The 19240-nt window shown below is 43.4% G+C and overlaps 1 protein-coding gene across 18 annotated transcripts in view; it reads left to right on the top strand.

Annotated features, from left to right (window-relative positions):
• PPFIBP2 (PPFIA binding protein 2) overlaps positions 1 to 19240 on the top strand; it is a 143781-nt gene that overhangs the window by 89510 nt on the left and 35031 nt on the right. For 9 of the 18 annotated variants that reach the window (XR_004436128.1, XM_033206928.1, XM_033206927.1 and 6 more), the window contains 3 exons: positions 6794 to 6925; positions 13498 to 13680; positions 17596 to 17688. Coding sequence is in view for 17 of the 18 variants with exons in the window: in XM_033206928.1 (XP_033062819.1) it covers positions 6794 to 6925; positions 13498 to 13680; positions 17596 to 17688 (408 nt within the window). In the remaining variant the exon portion in view is untranslated. Of the gene's footprint in view, positions 1 to 1599; positions 2543 to 6793; positions 6926 to 13497; positions 13681 to 17595; positions 17689 to 19240 lie in introns of those variants that run through there. The other 9 variants (XM_033206945.1, XM_033206932.1, XM_033206931.1 and 6 more) reach the window with 3 other exon arrangements.

Below are 19240 nucleotides of genomic sequence, written 5' to 3'. Positions count from 1 at the left end.
TGTTACTCATGAAAGAGACTTCCCTGCAAGACCTGGGCCTTTTACTTCAAAGGGCAAAGAGACTTATTTTTCCTTTCATGCCTTTCCATGGCCCACTCTTTCATTCTGGTTTCAGGTTGCCAGTCTGGCTGCAGTCCTCTGTCATTGGTCAGTAACTCCCTGGGTTGTATTCCACACTTAAAGATAGAGGTAATTGCTTCAAGATGTGGCCCTTTAAGGAGAGAATAGGTTGAAAGGCAAATTCTTTTTTTCAGCTTTAGTCAGAACCTGAGTTTTGGAAAAAGGAAATGGTGAGTTGCTCCGAGATATAAACTTTCTTTCATCTCTTAGAAAGAAGAAGTATTTGTCGTTCTGAAAAGGTTAGTGGCAGTTTTGTCCATTGATTTTTTTCTAAATATTTATTACCCAGTTTCATGGTCCATCACAGTGAGTAAAACAAACCACCCTCCCCCAGACCACCTCCCTCCTCATTTGCACAGGCAACCTTCAAACAATTGAGAGCAGAGCAGAATGCCACCTGTGAAGCCTTTGCCCCTTATCCTCAGCTCACTGCCTCCCCTCAACTTCCTCCTCATACACTGCAGTAGCTGCATGACTCCAACAGGATTCCACCCTGAAGGTCAGGAAGCCTTCAGCAGGGGGCAAGCATTGCCTGGCAAGGATGTGAGTGCTCCAGACAGCCTGGATCACAGTTCACTCCAGTCTTGAGAATGAGAATATGGGCTCCAAGAATGTTTTCCTTACAGGATAGACAGAATAAAGGCAGCCAGCAAAGGAGATGAAGAAGAAAAAAGAAAGGTCAGGAAAACCTGAAGCAAGGAAGATGGGGTGGCTAGGAGTACCTTACATTGAATGGATGAAGGGCCAGACAGTTAAGATATGAGAAATGCAAGCTGCATCTCAAAGTTTGTACATTGGTTCCAGGACTATTTCTGTGCCCTAGTTAGTGAAGGCAAAAGCCAGGTTCAGGCAGGCAGAAATCTTGTTGAGGAGTGATACACCCACATGCACCCACACCCACCCACCTACTTGCCCACCCATACACACACACACCCCTCATACCTACTCACCCACACATACACACATACACACCCCACACACACCTACTCACCCACCCATCCACACACACACACACACACACACATGCATCTGTCCAGCAAGAGGACATGGGAGTTGATGGTGGTAGCTTTGAGGGCAAGGTCAAGACGGAAGTTTCTTTAGAATGTCAGAAATTTGATCATATTTATAGCCTGAGGAATGGGAGCTGATGGTTAGGGAGAGATTAAATGCCTGCCAGAGTGGATGATTGATGGCCCTAACCTAGAGTAGCACAGAGCTTGGTGGAAACTTACTCAAAGGCAGTACGGAAGTGAGGGAGAGTCCGGGACCATGTGAGCAGGAGCCATTCCGAGTTACCAGCTGGAGGGAGAAACAGGACCAGGACTCAGAGAACAGGGCCAAAGGCTGCTGGTTGACCAGGGAGTTGCCATAAGGTTTATCAAGTTGTATGGGGATGTATGAAGAGTCAGGAGGCTGAGAAATAGCCAGAAATGGGAAGGTCAGTCAGGGGTAATTCAGGAACAAATTCTGGAAGCATTATATCCTTTGATGGTTACTTTTTATATGCACCTGGAAGTGTTCTGAGCTAGGGAACAGTTTTCAAAGGTGAAAGAAGCCTGCAGAAAAGATAGCAATGTGCAATTGTGGCAATTTATCCTTGGAAAGGAACTATGGGCTTGCTGTTTCTAGACAGGGATTTAAGATATATGAATGAAAGATGATGCTAGGAAACTTTGAAATATAACTTACATTCAATGAACAGATGCATTTTATCTTTTCAGCAAATATGAGGAGAGATTATTTGAGGAGAAGAGGGGGACATGGTAGGGGTTTAGGGCTTGAGCAGAACAGAAAAGACTTGGAACAGTTCCTGAAAGGAATTGGCCAGAGACAAACACAAGTTTTGCCAGGCAGTATTGGAAGATCAGCTGTAATTAGACAGCATAAATTTGTACGGAAACCAACTGGCATCAAGTTACTTTCACTAGCAGTTTTTAAGCTGTGGAGAGTGGAATGACAGACAAAAGACTAACAAATGCACACGAGGCCTGGTACAGGGTTGAGATCCCATGAGGATTTTCTGCTGTAGGTATGAATACAATTGAAATGACTCACCTGAAGGTACAGAGTGGATAAGGAGAATAATGTTGCTTCAAGGAAGTTGATACACCAGGAAAATAGAGTTACTAAGTAACTAGTGGCCACAGAAAAACTTAGAGGTTGAGTGAGCAAGTGGGACAGATGAAAGGTCAGAAGATTGTGGCCAGAGAGAATTTCAGAGCTGAAGATTTTAGAAGCAAAGCAAACACATTCTGGATACACGTGAGATCCAAGTTGTGACTGTGCTGCTGAGAAGCTGAACGAAATGGAAAGCAAAGCCTATTGGAGCTGAGGTCAAAGAATGTGAAGCCAGAGTGGATGCTGAATGGAAAAATTAATAACAAGGATGTGGAAGCTATTGAGGAGGCAGAATGTGCCTAAAGTAGGTAGAAAATCTGTTGATCAAGACAAAAGCCTAAAGGAAGCGGGTTAGTTCCTTTGGTTTGGGGAGAATGTGGTATAAGTGAAGAGCACTGCCTTACAATAGGAGGATAGATGTGGATGGTCGGGGGGCCAAATAGTGGGTTGGAAGCAGCCCTGGAATATAGGGAGCACAATGTTCTGTAAGTTGGGTTGGTGGAAGCTGAGTGGTCTCCACGTGAAATGACTGGGAAGAATGTGTAATATTGTTGAAAACACAAGATTCACTTTATGTTGGAAGTAGAAGGAGCAGTTGAGGATGTAGGATAAGTTAACTCCTATTAAAACACACATTTTAGAGATCACAGTTCATAATAGTGGCTAAGGGCCTTGCTGGATCTGGAGATGGGGAAGTAGAGCTGGACTGGGATAAGTTTGTTGAAGGCTGATTTTGAGTTTAGGGACTAGAACAGTAATTATGACAGGGACAAGGGGAAGATGATCATGAAAGGTAGAAGCACATGCTAATAGATATAAGCTGAAGAGGATAAATAATGTTCTATTATCAGTGAACTAGATGAAATTAAGCAACCTCAGGTTTCTTTTTTTTTTTTGAGACGGAGTCTTGCTCAGTCGCCCAGGCTGGAGTGCGGTGGCATGATCTCGGCTCTCTGCAAGCTCTGCCTCCCAGGTTCACGCCATTTTCCTGCCTCAGCCTCCAGAGTAGCTGGGACTACAGGCGCCCGCCACTATGCCCGGCTAGTTTTTTTTGTATTTTTAGTAGAGACGGGGTTTCACCGTGTTAGCCAGGATGGTCTCGATCTCCTGACCTCGTGATCCACCTGTCTCGGCCTCCCAAAGTGCTGGGATTACAGGCATGAACCACTGTGCCCGGCCACAACCTCAGGTTTCTAATTAAAATGTTAGTGTGTCCAATTGTGAATGTCTATTTGGAATGTTAGTGTGACTAATTCAAACACTGGCATGACCAATTGGAATGGCTGTTGGAACTAGTGAAAATACTGTCTTCAGCAGCTGGAACATTGGTATGACCAATCACAACCTGGTAGTTAAAATAGGAATTTTGGCCATGATGGAAGCAGAGTAGACTCTTAGCTTTCAAAAGAGATATATTGTGAAACTGTTAAAAATCACGTCAAAGCAATATTTTGAATGCTGATCAGAAGACAAAACTGCATAAATATCTTTTTTTTTTTTTTTTTTTTTAAGACAGGGTCTCACTCTGTCACCTAGGCTGGAGTACTATGGCATGATCACAGCTCACTGCAGCCTCAACCTCCCAGGTTCAATCAGTCCTCCCACCTCAGCCTCTCAAGTAGCTGGGACTACAGGCCCATGCCACCACGGGTGCTTTTTTTTTTTTTTTTTTTTTTTTTGTAGAGACAGGGTTCCACTATGTTGCCTAGGCAGATTTCAGACTCCTGGGGGCTCAAATGATCCACCCACCTCAGCCTCCCAAAGTGCTAGGATTACAGGCATGAGCCACTGTGCCCAGGCTGAGCATCATCTTAAGATGTTCAAGTACTCAACAAGGGCTTTGTTTTATTAGTAACTGTCATGTGTCTAGGCACTGGCATCTGGTAGGTGTTTAAAAACATATTTGTTGAATGAAAGAATGAAGTCTCATGGAGGATGTTTTTTCCCTGAGATCTTAGTAGTCTAAAGACATTTTCTTGTGGACCTTGACCTGTACACTTGTTCCTTTTCCCCTTTGCATTGGCAGCTGGGAGGCTCACGCGTACATTATAGTCTATCTCTAGCTGTTTATAGAAGTTTATGGCATAGATTTTCTACTGACTGTAACTCTGACTTTATTTTCCTACCTGCTTTAATTTTTATGATTTATTTTTTAACTTGAAAATATCTATTTTGCAAACTACCTAAAAACATTTTGGGAACAAGCTGGGTAGGCAGAAGGATGGAGAACTAGAGAATGAGGTAATAAAGGAAGAGAGGGAGGTAGGGAAAGGAAAGAAGGGGAAGAGAATAGGTGGTGTGGGGGATGATTACATCTTGAGATACTCATGTACTCAAGACTCAGAGAACTTGTGTGTACCCTCACTCTCAGGGAAGAACTGCTTAAGGCCCTTTGTGGCCTGCATAGCTTTAGCACTAGTCCAATGAAATCTTGGCAATTTGAGTGGACATTTCCTGGGCTCACTGAATGTTTGTTGATTGCCTATTTTAACATATTTTTTTAAATGGCTCTTAAAATGCTTGGACTTCTTTCTCTGTTTGGGAAACTGTGATACAATAGACTAAAATGAGTTCTGGGGTCAGAGTTTTGTTTGAAAACTAACTCTGCTGGCTGGATTATAGGCGTGGTGGTTCACGCCTATAATCCCAGCATTTTGGGAGGCTGAGGTGGGTGAATTACTGGAGATCAGGAGTTCAAGACCAGCCTGGCCAACATGGTGAAACCCAGTCTCTACTAAAAATACAAAATTAGCTGGGTGTGGTGGTGGGTGCCTGTAATCCTGGCTACTCAGGAGGCTGAGGCAGGAGAATCACTTGAATCCGGGAGGTGGAGCTTGTGGTGAGCCAAGATCGTGCCATTGTACTCCAGCCTGGGCAAAAAGAGTGAAACTCCATCAAAAAAAAAAAAAAAAAAAAAAAAACAACTTGGCTGCTGATTGGCTTGTGTCCTTAGCCAAAAGATTTACATACTCTCTCTTGGCCTGTTTCCTCATCTGTAGAGTTGGGATAATATTTACTGCCAACTCACTGGGAGGGTTTATTAAGAAGATGTATACAAAAGCACCAGCAGTCTCTGGTATAGAAGAGGCACTCAAAATATTTCAGTTCTCCAGTGCATTGGACACACTCATCTGGCTGACTCCTATTGGGCAAGTAGCCTGTGCTCTGGCTGCAGTGCTCTGCCTCTGCCTTGTGAGCCAGCTTCCAGTCTGGCTGGCCCAGGAAGAGCTGGCCTCCTTAGTCCCAGAGGTTGGGGAGCTTATTATGCTGAGTTGCTGGGCTTCTAGATAGATACCCATCCCCTCAGACCAGCAGATGAACAGTTTGTTGCCTGCCTTTCCCAGGTAGGCTGTTTCCCAGGCTGTTGGCCTGGGGAATCATGTATTCCAAGTCAAAAATTTCTGTCCTGTGTGGTTTGATTCATGATCTGAGGACAGTTCCAAATCTGTGACCTCGTAGTGGCTGAGTCAGAGTGTTGAGATTGCCATTCTTGTGCTGAACTTGGATTGCCCAAGATGATACAAAATGGTCAAACCATGGCAGGATATTGCATATTCTTCTGTTCATTTGGCCCATTGCTATTCCTGGTTGCTGTATCTATTCTTGCCACAACCTGTGTAGCCAGTGTCTACCATGTGCCAGGATTTTGGACCTTACAGGACATTGCCCTTTGCCAATGGAAAAATATGTTGCCCTGGACTTTAGGAAATGCTCCTGTTTTTTGAGGTCCTTTGTAATCATATTAGTGCTAAGTGGGTGTCTTGTCTATCATCTTAATTTTTTACCTTGTTTATGCTTATTAAGTGTTTTTATTAGTGACAGGTTTGTTGTCAAAGACCTGGGTTTTTTGGTTATAGTCTGCTACTGTTCTAGTGATGGCAAGACTAGTAATAAGCTTCCTGGTCTGTCCTCACAATTGGGAAAGAACCATCTTCTTATTTACATTCCAGAGTGGCCAGATTATAATTTTGGAATAGCCTAGGAAAGATCCATCTCACATAAGATTCATATGTAATCATTCAATACTCTTTGAACATCTACTTTGTGCCCTAGCTCCTGTCTAGGTTCATTGCAGTGAAGTCCTGTATTCAAACATGTTGAAGATTGGGCTGAGCATTGGTTGAGCTCAGAAAGTGATCTAGAAATTTTGGCTTTGAAAAAAATATATTGTTAAGCGTTTTTGTTTGTTTTGATAGAGAGGACCTGCTGCTTTGTCTTTTAAAAAAAATTGATAAATTTGGTTCTTTGAAAGTATCCATTCACTTTTCTCTACATGGAAATAATGAATAATGGTCTCTATGGGCAAACATATTTGAGAAATGTAACTCACCTTGTCTATCAAAGCACAGTGGGTGGTATTGGGGGTGTGCTATTCCTGAGTAGCCCAGCGTCAGCCCAGGCCCATCCATAATAGGCCTGTGACTCATATGTACCAGTCTCAATTCTGTGTTGTTGAACACACAATTTAGGTATTGCCTTATGTGCTGTAGATGAAGCCAGAGCTGTTCTTGTTGCCATGGTGGTTTCTGATTTCAAGATCTGTTTTTGCTTGCAGGAACTGCTAAGCCGCACATCTCTTGAGACCCAGAAGCTTGATCTGATGACTGAAGTGTCTGAGCTGAAGCTCAAGCTGGTTGGCATGGAGAAGGAGCAGAGAGAGCAGGAGGAGAAGCAGAGAAAAGCAGAGGTGAGGGTGAACGTGTACTGTCTTAAGCTCAGACCTGGGAAGGCTGTCATAATGTGAATTTAGGCTGTCTTGTCAACTCCCAGCCTGGAAGCTATTGGGTGCCAGAAATATCTATACACTAGAGATGCAGTGATCTGTTAATACCAAGTTATCAGGTTTTGCTGTGGCTGCAAATTTCAGCAATAGCCAAACCACCCAGTTTTGGCTCTAAGGCTTTATCTGCCCTCAAACTGCTGACAAGGATGGAAAGAGAAGCAATAGTTGGGGAAGAATAAGTGAAAATATGGAGGGACGCAAGATGTCTTCTGTGAGAACCAAGGAAATGACGACGTACCAGAATGAAGTCGGCCTCCCAACAGGCCATTATCACTAGATCCAAGGAGTCTGGAAACATTTCTTGACGTGCATTTCCCTGACGCAGGTGGAACCTCGGGTTATGTGTTTCTTTTCTCCTGATGGGTCTTATGGAGCGGCCATGTGAAGGCCTTCTCTTAGAGAATGTTTTCCTAATTTTGTTTTTCAGTCTTTGTATGCCATTGGCTGGAATATGCCAGACTTTTTAAAATAAATGTTTACAGAATTTTAGACTCAGACTCCTTTGAGAGCAGGCAGCCTGTTTTAACCTTAGATAACCGTCTTCATGTGCCTCTACCTTTAAGTTCTTGTATTCACACCAACAATGAGAGATATGAAAGAAGATAGGTTTTAGGTTTAGAAACACCTTGCTCATTTACTGACCTAACTACTTGTTAGCAGTAAAATGGATAACTGTGTGGTAAAGTCCAAATAAAATCATGAAAGTTAAGTACCTGTCATAGTATTTGGCATTTTGTCAGTACCTGGTATGTCTTCGTCTCCTTCGTACATTTAGGCCAAAGACAGATATTGTTCCCTTCTGATAAGTGCCAGCATTAGTGCATACTGAAACCTGCCATGTTTGCTGAGTAAACACACTGGTGATTAGAATATTTCTAATGTGCGAGCATATTCCTTGCATTGCTTTTGAGAACATGTTCATTAATTAGAAGTACAGTTGCCAAAAGAAGATATCCCCAATAAGCTGAGAACAGTAGCTTGTATTGATTAAGAGTCCAGGCTTATAAATCAGATCTCCTGGCTTTAAACTGAACTCAGTGGCTTTGTGATCTGGGGCAAGTAATTTAACCTCCCAAACCTGTTTCTTCTTCTGTAAGATGGAGGTAGTAATACTTCCAGTTTCTTTGGTTATTCTGAGGAGTGAATGAGACAATGTATGTGGAACTCTTAGCATAGTAATAGTTAGCTTTTATTGATCACTTACTGACAGTATTGTTAAGCATGTTGGAAATGAAAATGTAGACATAGATACGTTATTTACATATTGCAAAGTTTACACAGCCTGAAAGCTAATCTGTGTGAAGTGTTAGTTGAATTAAATGTTCAGGGAGAAGTAACTGAATTTTCTTCTGGTTTAAAGTTATTTTACCAGTGTTTCAACATGCATGATTATATGTGAACACACTTTGGGGGCAGAATTCCATAAACTCTGTGAGAAGGCTTAAAGTGGCAGACACTCAACTCAAAATCAAGAAAAAAAGGGACGAGAGAGACCTATGTCACGTAACTTGAAAAGTCTGGGGTTTAAAAAATGCAATATGACGAGATCCAGGTAATCTCACAGTGTCACTAGAAATTAGTCTCAGTTGTGTCACTTGGTTTTGTTTTAGCCTTGTTCTCAAGGAGACTCTCCCCAAGTGGTGACAGAGATAGCCATTGGTAGCTCCAGAATGATATCCTACCAGCCAGGCAACTTCTGCAGTCGAAGAGGTGCTTTCTCAAAGGTCCCAGCAAAAGCCCAGGAGTGCTTCTCATTGGGTCAATTTGGGTCATATACCTGGTTCTACACCAGTCACCTCTGGGATCCGTGCACGAGGGGTGGGGGGTGTGAGTATGAAAGTCAGCCCATCTGTGGAAGTATGCAGAGTTAGCACCAAGCTGGGATAATGCAGTCCTTTTAAAGGGACATCAGAAAGGAAGGAGAGCTCCCGCTTCTGGGATAAGAAGCACTAACACAGTCATCTTACTGTTTGCTTTTTTCTTTCTTTTCTGAAGGATTATTTTTAAATCTGAATTTTTTGTTTTTGTTTTTCATTGGTCTGTTCATGCATAAGGCAACGCATACTCTGAGTGGCCTCAATTCTACCAGATAACAGCCCTTCCCAGTTGCTAGTACAAACATTAGGTTTCCACGTGGAGGAATTCTGCAGGCTGTGCAAACCTGTGATAATCAGTGAGCAGCCACATGATCTGAAACAAATTCCTCATTCTTGTAATTGCACATAATCTTTGCTGGTATGCACAGAACTTCTACCTCTATTTGAGTATCTGGAGCACCAGGGGTTTAAAAACCACAGGGTGCTGCTTAAGCTGCACTATTGTCATGTGCATGGAGATGTTTATTTTGAGTGAGACATTTTGCTAGCTGAGGTCATCAGATGTTGTAATTGCATGAATAAAGGGAATGCTGCTTTCCATACTGTACTGCTGCTGTTTTTTTCCAGTGAATGTATTTAGCTTAAGGGCTCATTGTGTGTGGTTTGGAACAGGCAGGATTCTTTTTTTTTTTTTTTTCCTTAGGTATGAGGTAGCCAGATCTGAAATAAACTTCCTCAGCTTAGCTCAGGCTTTATCCTCAAATTCTGTTTTATGTTTTAATGCAAAGAAGAGAATGCTGGTGGCAAGAGCATTGCAGACTGCTCCTTCTGCTCTGATTCTGATCGTAGCCCAAGCCAGCATCTTGCTGTTTAAGTTGTGGAAATGATTACTGACAGTCATTCTGTAAGACCTGAGGACTTGCAGGCACAGGTTCCTTGATGGCCAGCCTTGCTCAGGAGTGAGTAGTGGCCCAAATGAGATGTGGATGAATACTAGGTTTCCTGTTTACCTTTTCTCATCAGCCTTTTGCAATCGTTCAGGGTCATATGAGGGTACTGAAGATTGGATAAATAAGATGTACTCCTGAAAAGCAGGACTATGGAAGAATGATTGACATGGAAAGTAAATACCACAATAAGGGGATGGAGCATGAAAGAAAGAGATCCAGAGGTAAAGGGAAACCTGTGTATGGACACAGATCAAAGCATTGCATAGGCGTGTTGCTCAGATGGGTCTTCCCTGAGAAAGGAATCTGGCTTCCCCATGCTGTGGGGGTGCCGGCAACCTGCAGCTGGACCCCACTGTGGTAACTGGAGGGTTCTGTGAGTAGTTGCCAGAACAACTGTTAAGAAGGGAGCAGGGACCCCAGATATGCTAGGAAGGGGAGTCAGCCCAACTGATCAGGGGTACATGTGAGCAAGAAGAGAACAGGAAAGAATCTTTAGGATTTCCTGCAGAAAATGGAAACATCTTACAGCACAAGTGATGATGTCATCATTTCTTCTTTCTTGTGGTGAGGACCTTGGGAGAAAGGGATTCTGATTTCTGAACTGAGGCAACAGAATGATGGACTTGGACTACAGAGCAAGATCTGGGAAGATTGTGTTTGCTCAGAGATGAGCTGGCCTAATGAGGAGAGTTTTGTTATTCTTGCTTTTATTTTCTTTCTTTACTCATTTGCATCAATATAGGAAATATACTCCCACAATTCAAAAATCAAGAGTTCAAAAGGGCATATAGCAAAAGGTCTCATTCAACACCTGTCCTCCAGTCAGCAGTCAGGAACCAGTGCCTTCGGTTTGTATCCTTCCAGAGTTATATTATGTGTGGACAAGTACATTCATGTGGATACACACAGACACACACACTTCCCCTCATTTTTATACAGATGTTCACTATTCTAGACCTTTCTTTTTAAATTTAGCAGTCTTGGAGTTCTTTTTACACCAAGTATGTTTTTAAAAACTTCCTCATTCATATCTATGTCTGCATATTGTTCTATCATCCAACTATAGCCTAATTTATTTAACTAGTCCCCTCTCAGTGGACATTGAGGTGGTTTCCAAGTTTCTGCTATTAGAAATAATGCTGCAGTGAATAATCTTGTATATATGTAAAGATATTGATACGGAGTTTATGGGTCAAGGAGTATGCGAACTTGACATTTTGACAGATATTTCCAAATTGCCCTCTCTAGAACATAGAGGTTATATTCCCATGAGCAATGTAATGCATAAGAGTGCCAGGACAGTATTAAACTGAGCCTGAAAAAAGAAGAAAGAACTAAGTAAAATTGTATACAAGATTAACAGGTAAGATGGAATTGGGAACAACTGTGATTACAGGAGGTGCCCAGTCGTTTCACATAGAAAAGAACCATAAAGAAGAACTTTAATTGTTGGCAAAGTGTGATTAAAAAACAAAGTGAGCTGAGGTTACAACACGGGACAGCAATTATAACTTCATAAATGCCACCTAGACATCATGATGTGGGACCCAGAATGGAATAGAGCTACAAAAGGGTCTGCTTTATGGGAGGGAAACAGAACTGTTAAGAGAGGAGATGGGCCAGCCCTGGAGATAAAGAATTATGAAGCTAGGCCAGGTGTAGTGGCTCACACCTGTAGCCCCGTACTTTGGGAGGCCGAGGAGAGTGGATCACTTGAGGTCAGGAGTTTGAGACCAGCCTGGCCAACATAGTGAAACCCTGTCTCTACTAAAACATATGAAAATTAGCCAGGCATGGTATTGTGCGCCTGTAGTCCCAGCTTCTTGGGAGGCTGAGACATGAGAATCACTTGAACCTGGGAGGTGGAGGTTGCGGTGAGCCGAGATCACGCCACTGCACTCCAGCCTGGGAGACAGAGCAAGACTCCGTCTCAAAAAAAAAAAAAAAAAAAAATTATAAAGCTAAGTTGAAATGCCAAGCCTGAGGACAGACATACCATAAAACAGTGACAACACATGGCTCAGGAGAATTAAGGCAGAGTAGCCCAGAAATTTTGGGTACACCACACGCTGAGCAGAGGGAGGAAAACAGATGTGTTCCTGCTGCAGGTCTCCAGACTGATGCACACAAGGGGCAGTGATAGAGGAAGGGGAGCAGCAACTTACTTGGTTAGCTCCTAAATGTCTCCCAGCTGAATTCTGAAGCATTTGAATGTTTACTTGTTTGTTTTTCTCACTTGCTTATACTCTACTCAGAGGGTAGAAGACGAAACTAGGAAAACTGCCATTCTAGCTCCAATATTGAAGCAAAAGGAGGCACTGGTTTATGAAGTAAAAGTGATAGGTACCTTGAGAGAAAGTGGTCGTTGTTATTTGAATGTTCACAAGGGTGAGCACGGAAAAAACTAGGCATAAACAGACATGCACTGTAGACTTGGGTCAATCATAACTCTGACAGTTTAAAAATAAAATGGATGGGGAACTCTCGAATATAGGAAGACCCAAGAATGTTGAACTACTTAAATATAATTCTGACTGTGCAATCTCACACATAATACCAATAAAAAGGAAGAGCTTAGAGGTCTCTTGAAAGGAAGTAGTTTTCAGAGGGGCTTGTACAAAAAGCAGAAAGGACATACGCTAAAGACAAAAGTGCACCTGCGTGACCAGTGTCAGGAAGGGGACATCCCAAACTAAAGGATAATGCTGAGGAAAACACAAAGCCACACACACACACACACACACACACACACAACACACACAGAGTTATGTTCTTAATAAGAAAAACAAAGAAAAAATGGACTTGATTCCATGGATGCCTCTGACAGGTACAAAAAATTTAGGACAGTAGTCCCCCAAACTGCTTGCTATAAGTTAATTTTAAGGAATCAGTAAAATCAAATGTTTCTAAAAAACTGGAACGATTTCCTTCTTGATTTTCAAAATGGCAAAAGTGTGATAGATTCAATAAATTTTAGTCTATTAAGTTTGGGGCCAACTCTATGATGGTTTGCAAGAAGCTAGGAGACAAAATAGCGGGGATTGGTGTCCTCGAGGAGTGAGTCACATTAGATTGGCCTTATCGGTTTGGCCAGGAATGTGTCTTGTGGTAGACCAGGTAACTCCACATTTCACTGAAGTGTTGCAAAAATGTTGCTTGGGATAATCTTGTAGACAAGATGGAGGAATGTAAGATGAAGACACTGAAATAGCATATTGGTGCCTGACTGAGTTCAGAGTTTAGGTACATATTGTCATGGATAAGTGTTATGTGTGCCATATGTCGCCTGTGCATAGGTGCTGACACACTGGGTGTTTGGATAAGGGGAGTCAGTGTGTGTATCATGCATATGTGGAGAGGGGATGTGTTTGTGTGTGTGCCCTGGTGTGCACCCACATCTGCTATTGCTTCTGCTTGGTTGAAGGGTTTCTTCTAGACTCCATATCTCGGTGTTGACACAACAGTATGGCACAAAGGAGCTGTTGGGGATTTGTTCGAACTGCCAGACAGGCACCTGGATAGGGCAGGCCTGAGGAAAAATGCCATGTCTTTTGGTTCTGGTGAGGAAAGTGGAGGGCTGTCGACAGTGACCACTGGGTGCCACCTCCTCCCTGCCCCATGCACCTCTGTGCTGTTCTCTTAAGGAGTTCTGCATCTGAGAGCTGTCTGACCTGGAGCGCTTTTCTCTTCTTTCTTTTCCTTCCCACAGTCGGTTCTGAATGTGATCAGTGAGCTGCAGGAGCAGATGTGTAGGCTGCAGCTGGACATCCACAGGCAGATTCAAGAGCGCCTGTTACGCAGTAGGGACCACCCTGAGGAGGTGGTGGCCAGCGACGGTGTGGCCGAGTCCCAGTCCTGCAGCCAGGACTGTGCCTGTTGGGAGGGGTCACCTGTAGGAACCACACTTAAGTATATCAGAGCATGCGTGTGTGGGGCATTTCACTGGTGGAGGGGCTGGGGTTTCTCCTAACCAGAACAGAGTGCAGTGGCTTGGCATGGATCTGTTGTTACCTCTGGGCAGAGCTTGGACTCACTCAGTCCTCTTGGGATGTGAAGTGAGCTCAGTGACCCTCACTGAGCAGGGTCTGAGCAGGTGAGGCCAACCCTCAAACAGGTGGCACTCATCTCCTTAAGGGCTGGGAATGAGGTGCACCAGGTGCTCTGAGTGATGGGGCATTTGTGCCACAGGAAGCCTCATGATTCCCCTTCCCACGTATATGACTCAGATACTGATTCCTCCTCCCAGGCTGGGAGATTAAACAAAGTTTTGTTTCACATGTGTTTTTTTTTGTTTTTGTTTTGTTTTGAGACGGAGTCTCGCTCTGTCGTCCAGGCTGGAGTGCAGTGGCCGGATCTCGGCTCACTGCAAGCTCCGCCTCCCGGGTTTACGCCATTCTCCTGCCTCAGCCTCCCGAGTAGCTGGGACTACAGGCGCCCACCACCTCACCTGGCTATTTTTTTGTATTTTTTAGTAGAGACGGGGTTTCACTGTGTTAGCCAGGATGGTCTCAATCTCCTGACCTCGTGATCCGCCCGTCTCGGCCTCCCAAAGTGCTGAGATTATAGGCTTGAGCCACCGCGCCCGGCCATGTTTTTTTTTTAAGGAATAAAAAAGTATTATGAAAAAGAATCCTTTCAAGTTTATGTTTACCCCCAGTGAAAAAAAAAATGCAAGTTTTCATGTGCTGTGAATAATTAAGTCATCATCTGAATTTCCAGGAAAAATCCCCCCCACATAATCACATCAGGCTGATTTTATAAACACTGGGCCACGCGGGGCTGTATCTGATTGGGACTCTGGACTTGGCTCTCCACATGGGGATGACCTGGTCCTCTGTGACTTTGCTCATGGCAGGTGATAGCAGCTTCAGCAGAGACAAGCCTATGCCTCCAGGGAGGCCTACTGTTGAAAAGGACTTGGAAGCTCCCCAAGAAAAGACTGAGGTCACAGCAGCCATGAGCAACAGAGGGTACCCTGGCTCTGTAGGAAGTTACTATGGTCCTTACTCAATTAGAGAGCCTGTTGAAAATCTAGACATAGGTGTTGGGGGGAGGGATTCGGTGGGAAAGATTTCCTGCTGCATTAAAGGACAGGGGGAAAATAGGAAAGTCAAGATGTAAATGTAGATTTGGATAGAGAAGCCTTGAGAGGGTGTTGGCGCATGACCTATGTTGAGTAGGTTACTCCAGCAAAACTTTTAAAGGAAGGTAAAATGTGCGTGTACTCATGTTGGTAGTCAGTGATGGACAAGTAACATGGAAGGAAGAGGATGTTCCAGAGGTCACAGAGCCTGGAGAGGATGATCGCTGTGTACCCACAGTGGCAGCTCCTCAGGCAGTAGGAACCTGTATACTTCTGATTCTGGTATCAGCTGGCCTGACACCCTCTCCCAACAGACTGAGTAGCCTGGCTAGGACACAAGGCTGAGGAGAAGAACCCCCAACTTGTGGGCATTGGAGCCTCTCAAGCAGGGCCAATAATGTTCTCAGAGAATGATTCAGGGTCTGCTGCAAGTCAAAGCAGGTAACTGAGGCCTTGATATCCAGTGATGCAGATCATGGATGCAATAGCCTTAGCTGAGAAGTTTCCTTTTCCTTTTTTTTTTTTTTTTTTTAAGCTGGGAATACAGACACTCGTCACCACACCTGGATAATTTTTGTATTTTTAGTAAAGATAGGGTTTTACCATGTTAGCTAGGCTGGTCTCGAACTCCTGATCTCAAGTGATCCACCCACCTCAGCCTCTCAAAGTGTTGGGATTACAGGCGTGAACCACCGTGCCTGGCCAGAAGTTTTCTTTGTTTTGTTTTTAATGGGCATCAGCAAATGCTCACCTCAGCTAGAAGGCAATCTTAATAAATGACCCTACGAAATTCAAGGGTAAGCAATGTCATTTCGTGGTGGATTATCTCAGAAGGCCAAGACCTCCAGGCCAGTTAAATAATGACTTGAGTTTTATGTGTGCATTCATTGACAAATTGTGCATACCTACTATGTGCCGGGCACTGCAAGATAATCAGAGGTTAGCAAATGCCTCATGGAGTTTACAGCTTAGGAGGAGAGCTAGCTGTTAGCTGTCATACAAATAAATATTTAATTGTGTATTATGTAGGAAGTACAAGAGAATATAGCAGAGGGGCCTGATATAGTATGGAGGTCAGGATAGATTTACTCAGGGAGACCTGAAGGATGGGCAGGAGTTAACCTGGCAGAAAATTGCAGACAGAGGGAATGTTACCTGCAAAGACCTAAATTGGAGAGAGGAACTGAAAATTATCCATGTGGCTAGAGCATAACTAGGGAGAAAGAGTGATCCAAGAGGCAGGCAGGGAGGTGTCAGGTCATGGGTTGAAGTTTATGAGCTTTGAGAAGCATGGGAGTGCCGTGATCTAATGTATGGTTTGATCATATCACTCCCCCAGATGCCACGGGGTCAACTGCTTTGAGAGGAGCAAGACAGCCGAGAAGCAACCAATGAATTGACTGTCCAGGCTGTCAGTGCTAATTGCTAGACCAGAGTGGTGGTGCCTGAGTGGGAAAGAAATGCGACATTCAAGTCGTTTTCCTGGAAGTAGAATTAATAAAACTTGGGGATGAATTGCATACATAGGCGAGGAAGGAGAGGGAGATGCTGAGGATAGATCCTATGTTTCTAGATAAGCCGTTAGATCAATGGATATGGCATTTAGTGAGATGAGAGTAACTAGGAGGGGAGTTGAGGATTCCACTTGGCACATGACAGTCTGGAGGTGCCTGTGCAGCATCCAAGTGATGTTAAGTAGGAAGTTTGTTGTATGAGACTGCAGTTCAGAAAGCCTATGGAAATAATTATCTTTATGCCAATTCTTCTGATGGGAGCTAGTCAGCAGGACTAATTGTCTGTTAAGGGAATCTTGGTTCAAGATAACAGTGCTTAGTGGAGTCATCATTATAGCAGGAGTAGTTTCACAAACAAGGGTCCTGGAGTCAGAATATATGGGCTTGAATTCCATGTAAGAGAAAATTGTTTGTGTCACCTCCCCACTCAACAACCTTCAGTGACTCACTACTATGCAAAGAATGGCATCAGAACTCATCATATGTATTCTCATCCTCAAGCCTTTACCTTAGGGCCTCACCTTAACTTCCCAGCCTTATCTTCCACTGTGTACCTACACCCATACTCAGCTCCAGCCCCATGAGTTATCTCCCTTTCTGTCTCCTATCTTTACTCCTCCCTGGATGCTTTCTCCCTCCCTTCTTTCTTCAAACCATTATCTTCCTCTGAACTGGAACACCCATTATGGCATCCATATTTGGCCCTTAACGTTTGTTCCCTTAGGGTTTCATTTTTTTCCTCTTGGAGGCCTTCCAGGATCACAGGCCCCTTCTTCTATCTTCCTTCACTCCCAGCACAGAGAGATGCTCCCAATTAGCCTGCTTCCTACTACTTTGCATCACAGGGAAGAAGCTGCCTCATTTCAGCAGCTCTGTTCTTCCCACTCCAAAGCCTCGCCTGCCTGCCTATACTCATGCGTGTGATGCTGGCATACCTGCAGAGGACACAGATGTCAGAGAAACGGGCAGGCAGAACAGGTTCTAAAACTAAAAGGAAAGTTTTCACTTTCTTATGTCTGGAATGCACTGGCCTTTGTTTTTTAACAGCCATACAGCTTTCCTGAAACAAGGGACATGTTTAAAGATTAAAGCTGCTATATGGAGCTTGATGTGGTTGCTGCATCCCCTATGCATGAGCTTAACCAGGTTGGTAAATCGAGAGCACATCTTTTAACCATCAGAACTTTGTCTTTCTCCCTCATCCCTCTAGGAGTTACTGCAAGAGCTCAGGCACCTCAAAATCAAAGTGGAAGAGTTGGAAAATGAACGGAATCAGTATGAATGGAAGCTAAAGGCCACTAAGGTAAATGGCACTCCTGATGCTTATGGAGAGAGTACGAGGGCCTTGTGGAGAAGGTCTGCATTCCAACTTGGGGGTTTCCAGTAGCCTAAGTTTGAAAATGCAAATCAACCCTCCAGTGTGGATACACAACAGTGCCCAGATTGTACAGCAGACAGACTTGATCCAGGAAAGATCCTCATGGAGAAAGCCTGTGAGATTATGAATTGCTCAAGTGTAGTAACCCAGTCTGCTTCCTCTCCCTGCACCCCATAACGCCTGGCTGAAGCTGGACCAAGAAGGGGCTAGGAGTCGGGGGAGCAAGTGAGTGGCAAGCAGTGAGTCATGAGTCCTAAAGCAGATGTTGGATGCATCATTTTAAATTCAGTAGTCCCTTCTAGAATCAGTTTTTCAAAAAATAGGCATGCTTTATATTTGGCACAAAATATAATCCTAAAAATGATATAAGCTTCGAATTATTTCTTCAATCAAATCATGTTTCGCTTAAACTAGGGAGCCTGCAATTTAAAGGACACCAAAAATAAATTCTATTGTGAAATAAATTTCTTCCCTCCCCCCTTTGTTTCTTCCTTCTTTTCCTGTACTAAAGTGCAGAGATCAAAACTAGTGGGTTACATTTAGCCCATGAATTTTTTTGGCCTGCACATTGGGTTTTAAAATGGTGAATTGTTATTTAAATTTCAGGAACTTTACATTAGGCTACAGTTAGGTTTCCTTTGGGGAGTATGGGGAGATGGGAGGCTCACACCTGCCTTCCCCTACTGTGTCTGCAGTGCCACCCAAGGGCATTACTGGATCGTTTTTATTAGAGTTTTCTTAACTTCTACTTTGTATTTTTATTTTTTGTGCAAGTTAATTGCTAATTATTATAAAAACAGTAACACACACTATAGAGAATGTTCAAAACATAAAAAATTAAAGGAATCAAAAGCACTCATACCACCCAGGTACTACCAGTGCTAATATTTCCTTCCATGTATTCTCTTCTGTTTTAGGTCTGTGTTAGGCCATTCTTGCATTGCTACAAGTAAATAGCTTAGACTAGGCAATTTATAAAGAAGAGGTTTAATTGGCTCAGGGTACTGCAGGTTTTACAGGAAGCATGCTGGTCGCATCCGCTCAGCTTCTAGTGAAGCCTCAGGGAGTTTTCAGTCATGGCAGAAGGCAAAAGCAGGAGCAAGTGAGAGAGAGGAGAGGAGGTGCCACAAACTTTTAAACAACCTCATCTCGTGAGAACTCACTCACAATTGCGAGGACAGCACCAAGAGGGTGGTACCACCATTCATGAGAAATCTACCCTCATGATCCATTCACCTCCTATCAGGGCCCACCTCCAATACTGGGGATTACAATTCAACATGAGATTTGGCAGGAAGAAATATTCAAACATCAGGGTCTCCCTATCTCTGTCTCTTAATTTTTATGGTTGATAATTTATATCATGCTATTATTTAAAATTTTATGACTTCTCATGTTATCAAAATAAAGCACTGAACATATGTAAATATGTAATCTAGTGTATAAATGTAAAATAATTTGATTAATCATTTTACAG

This window comes from Trachypithecus francoisi, unplaced genomic scaffold (genome assembly GCF_009764315.1).
Source record: "Trachypithecus francoisi isolate TF-2019V2 unplaced genomic scaffold, Tfra_2.0 Lachesis_group8, whole genome shotgun sequence".
NCBI lineage: Eukaryota > Metazoa > Chordata > Mammalia > Primates > Cercopithecidae > Trachypithecus > Trachypithecus francoisi.
Note: the sequence above shows the minus strand (reverse complement) of the source record. Positions and strands in the feature narration are given on the sequence as shown.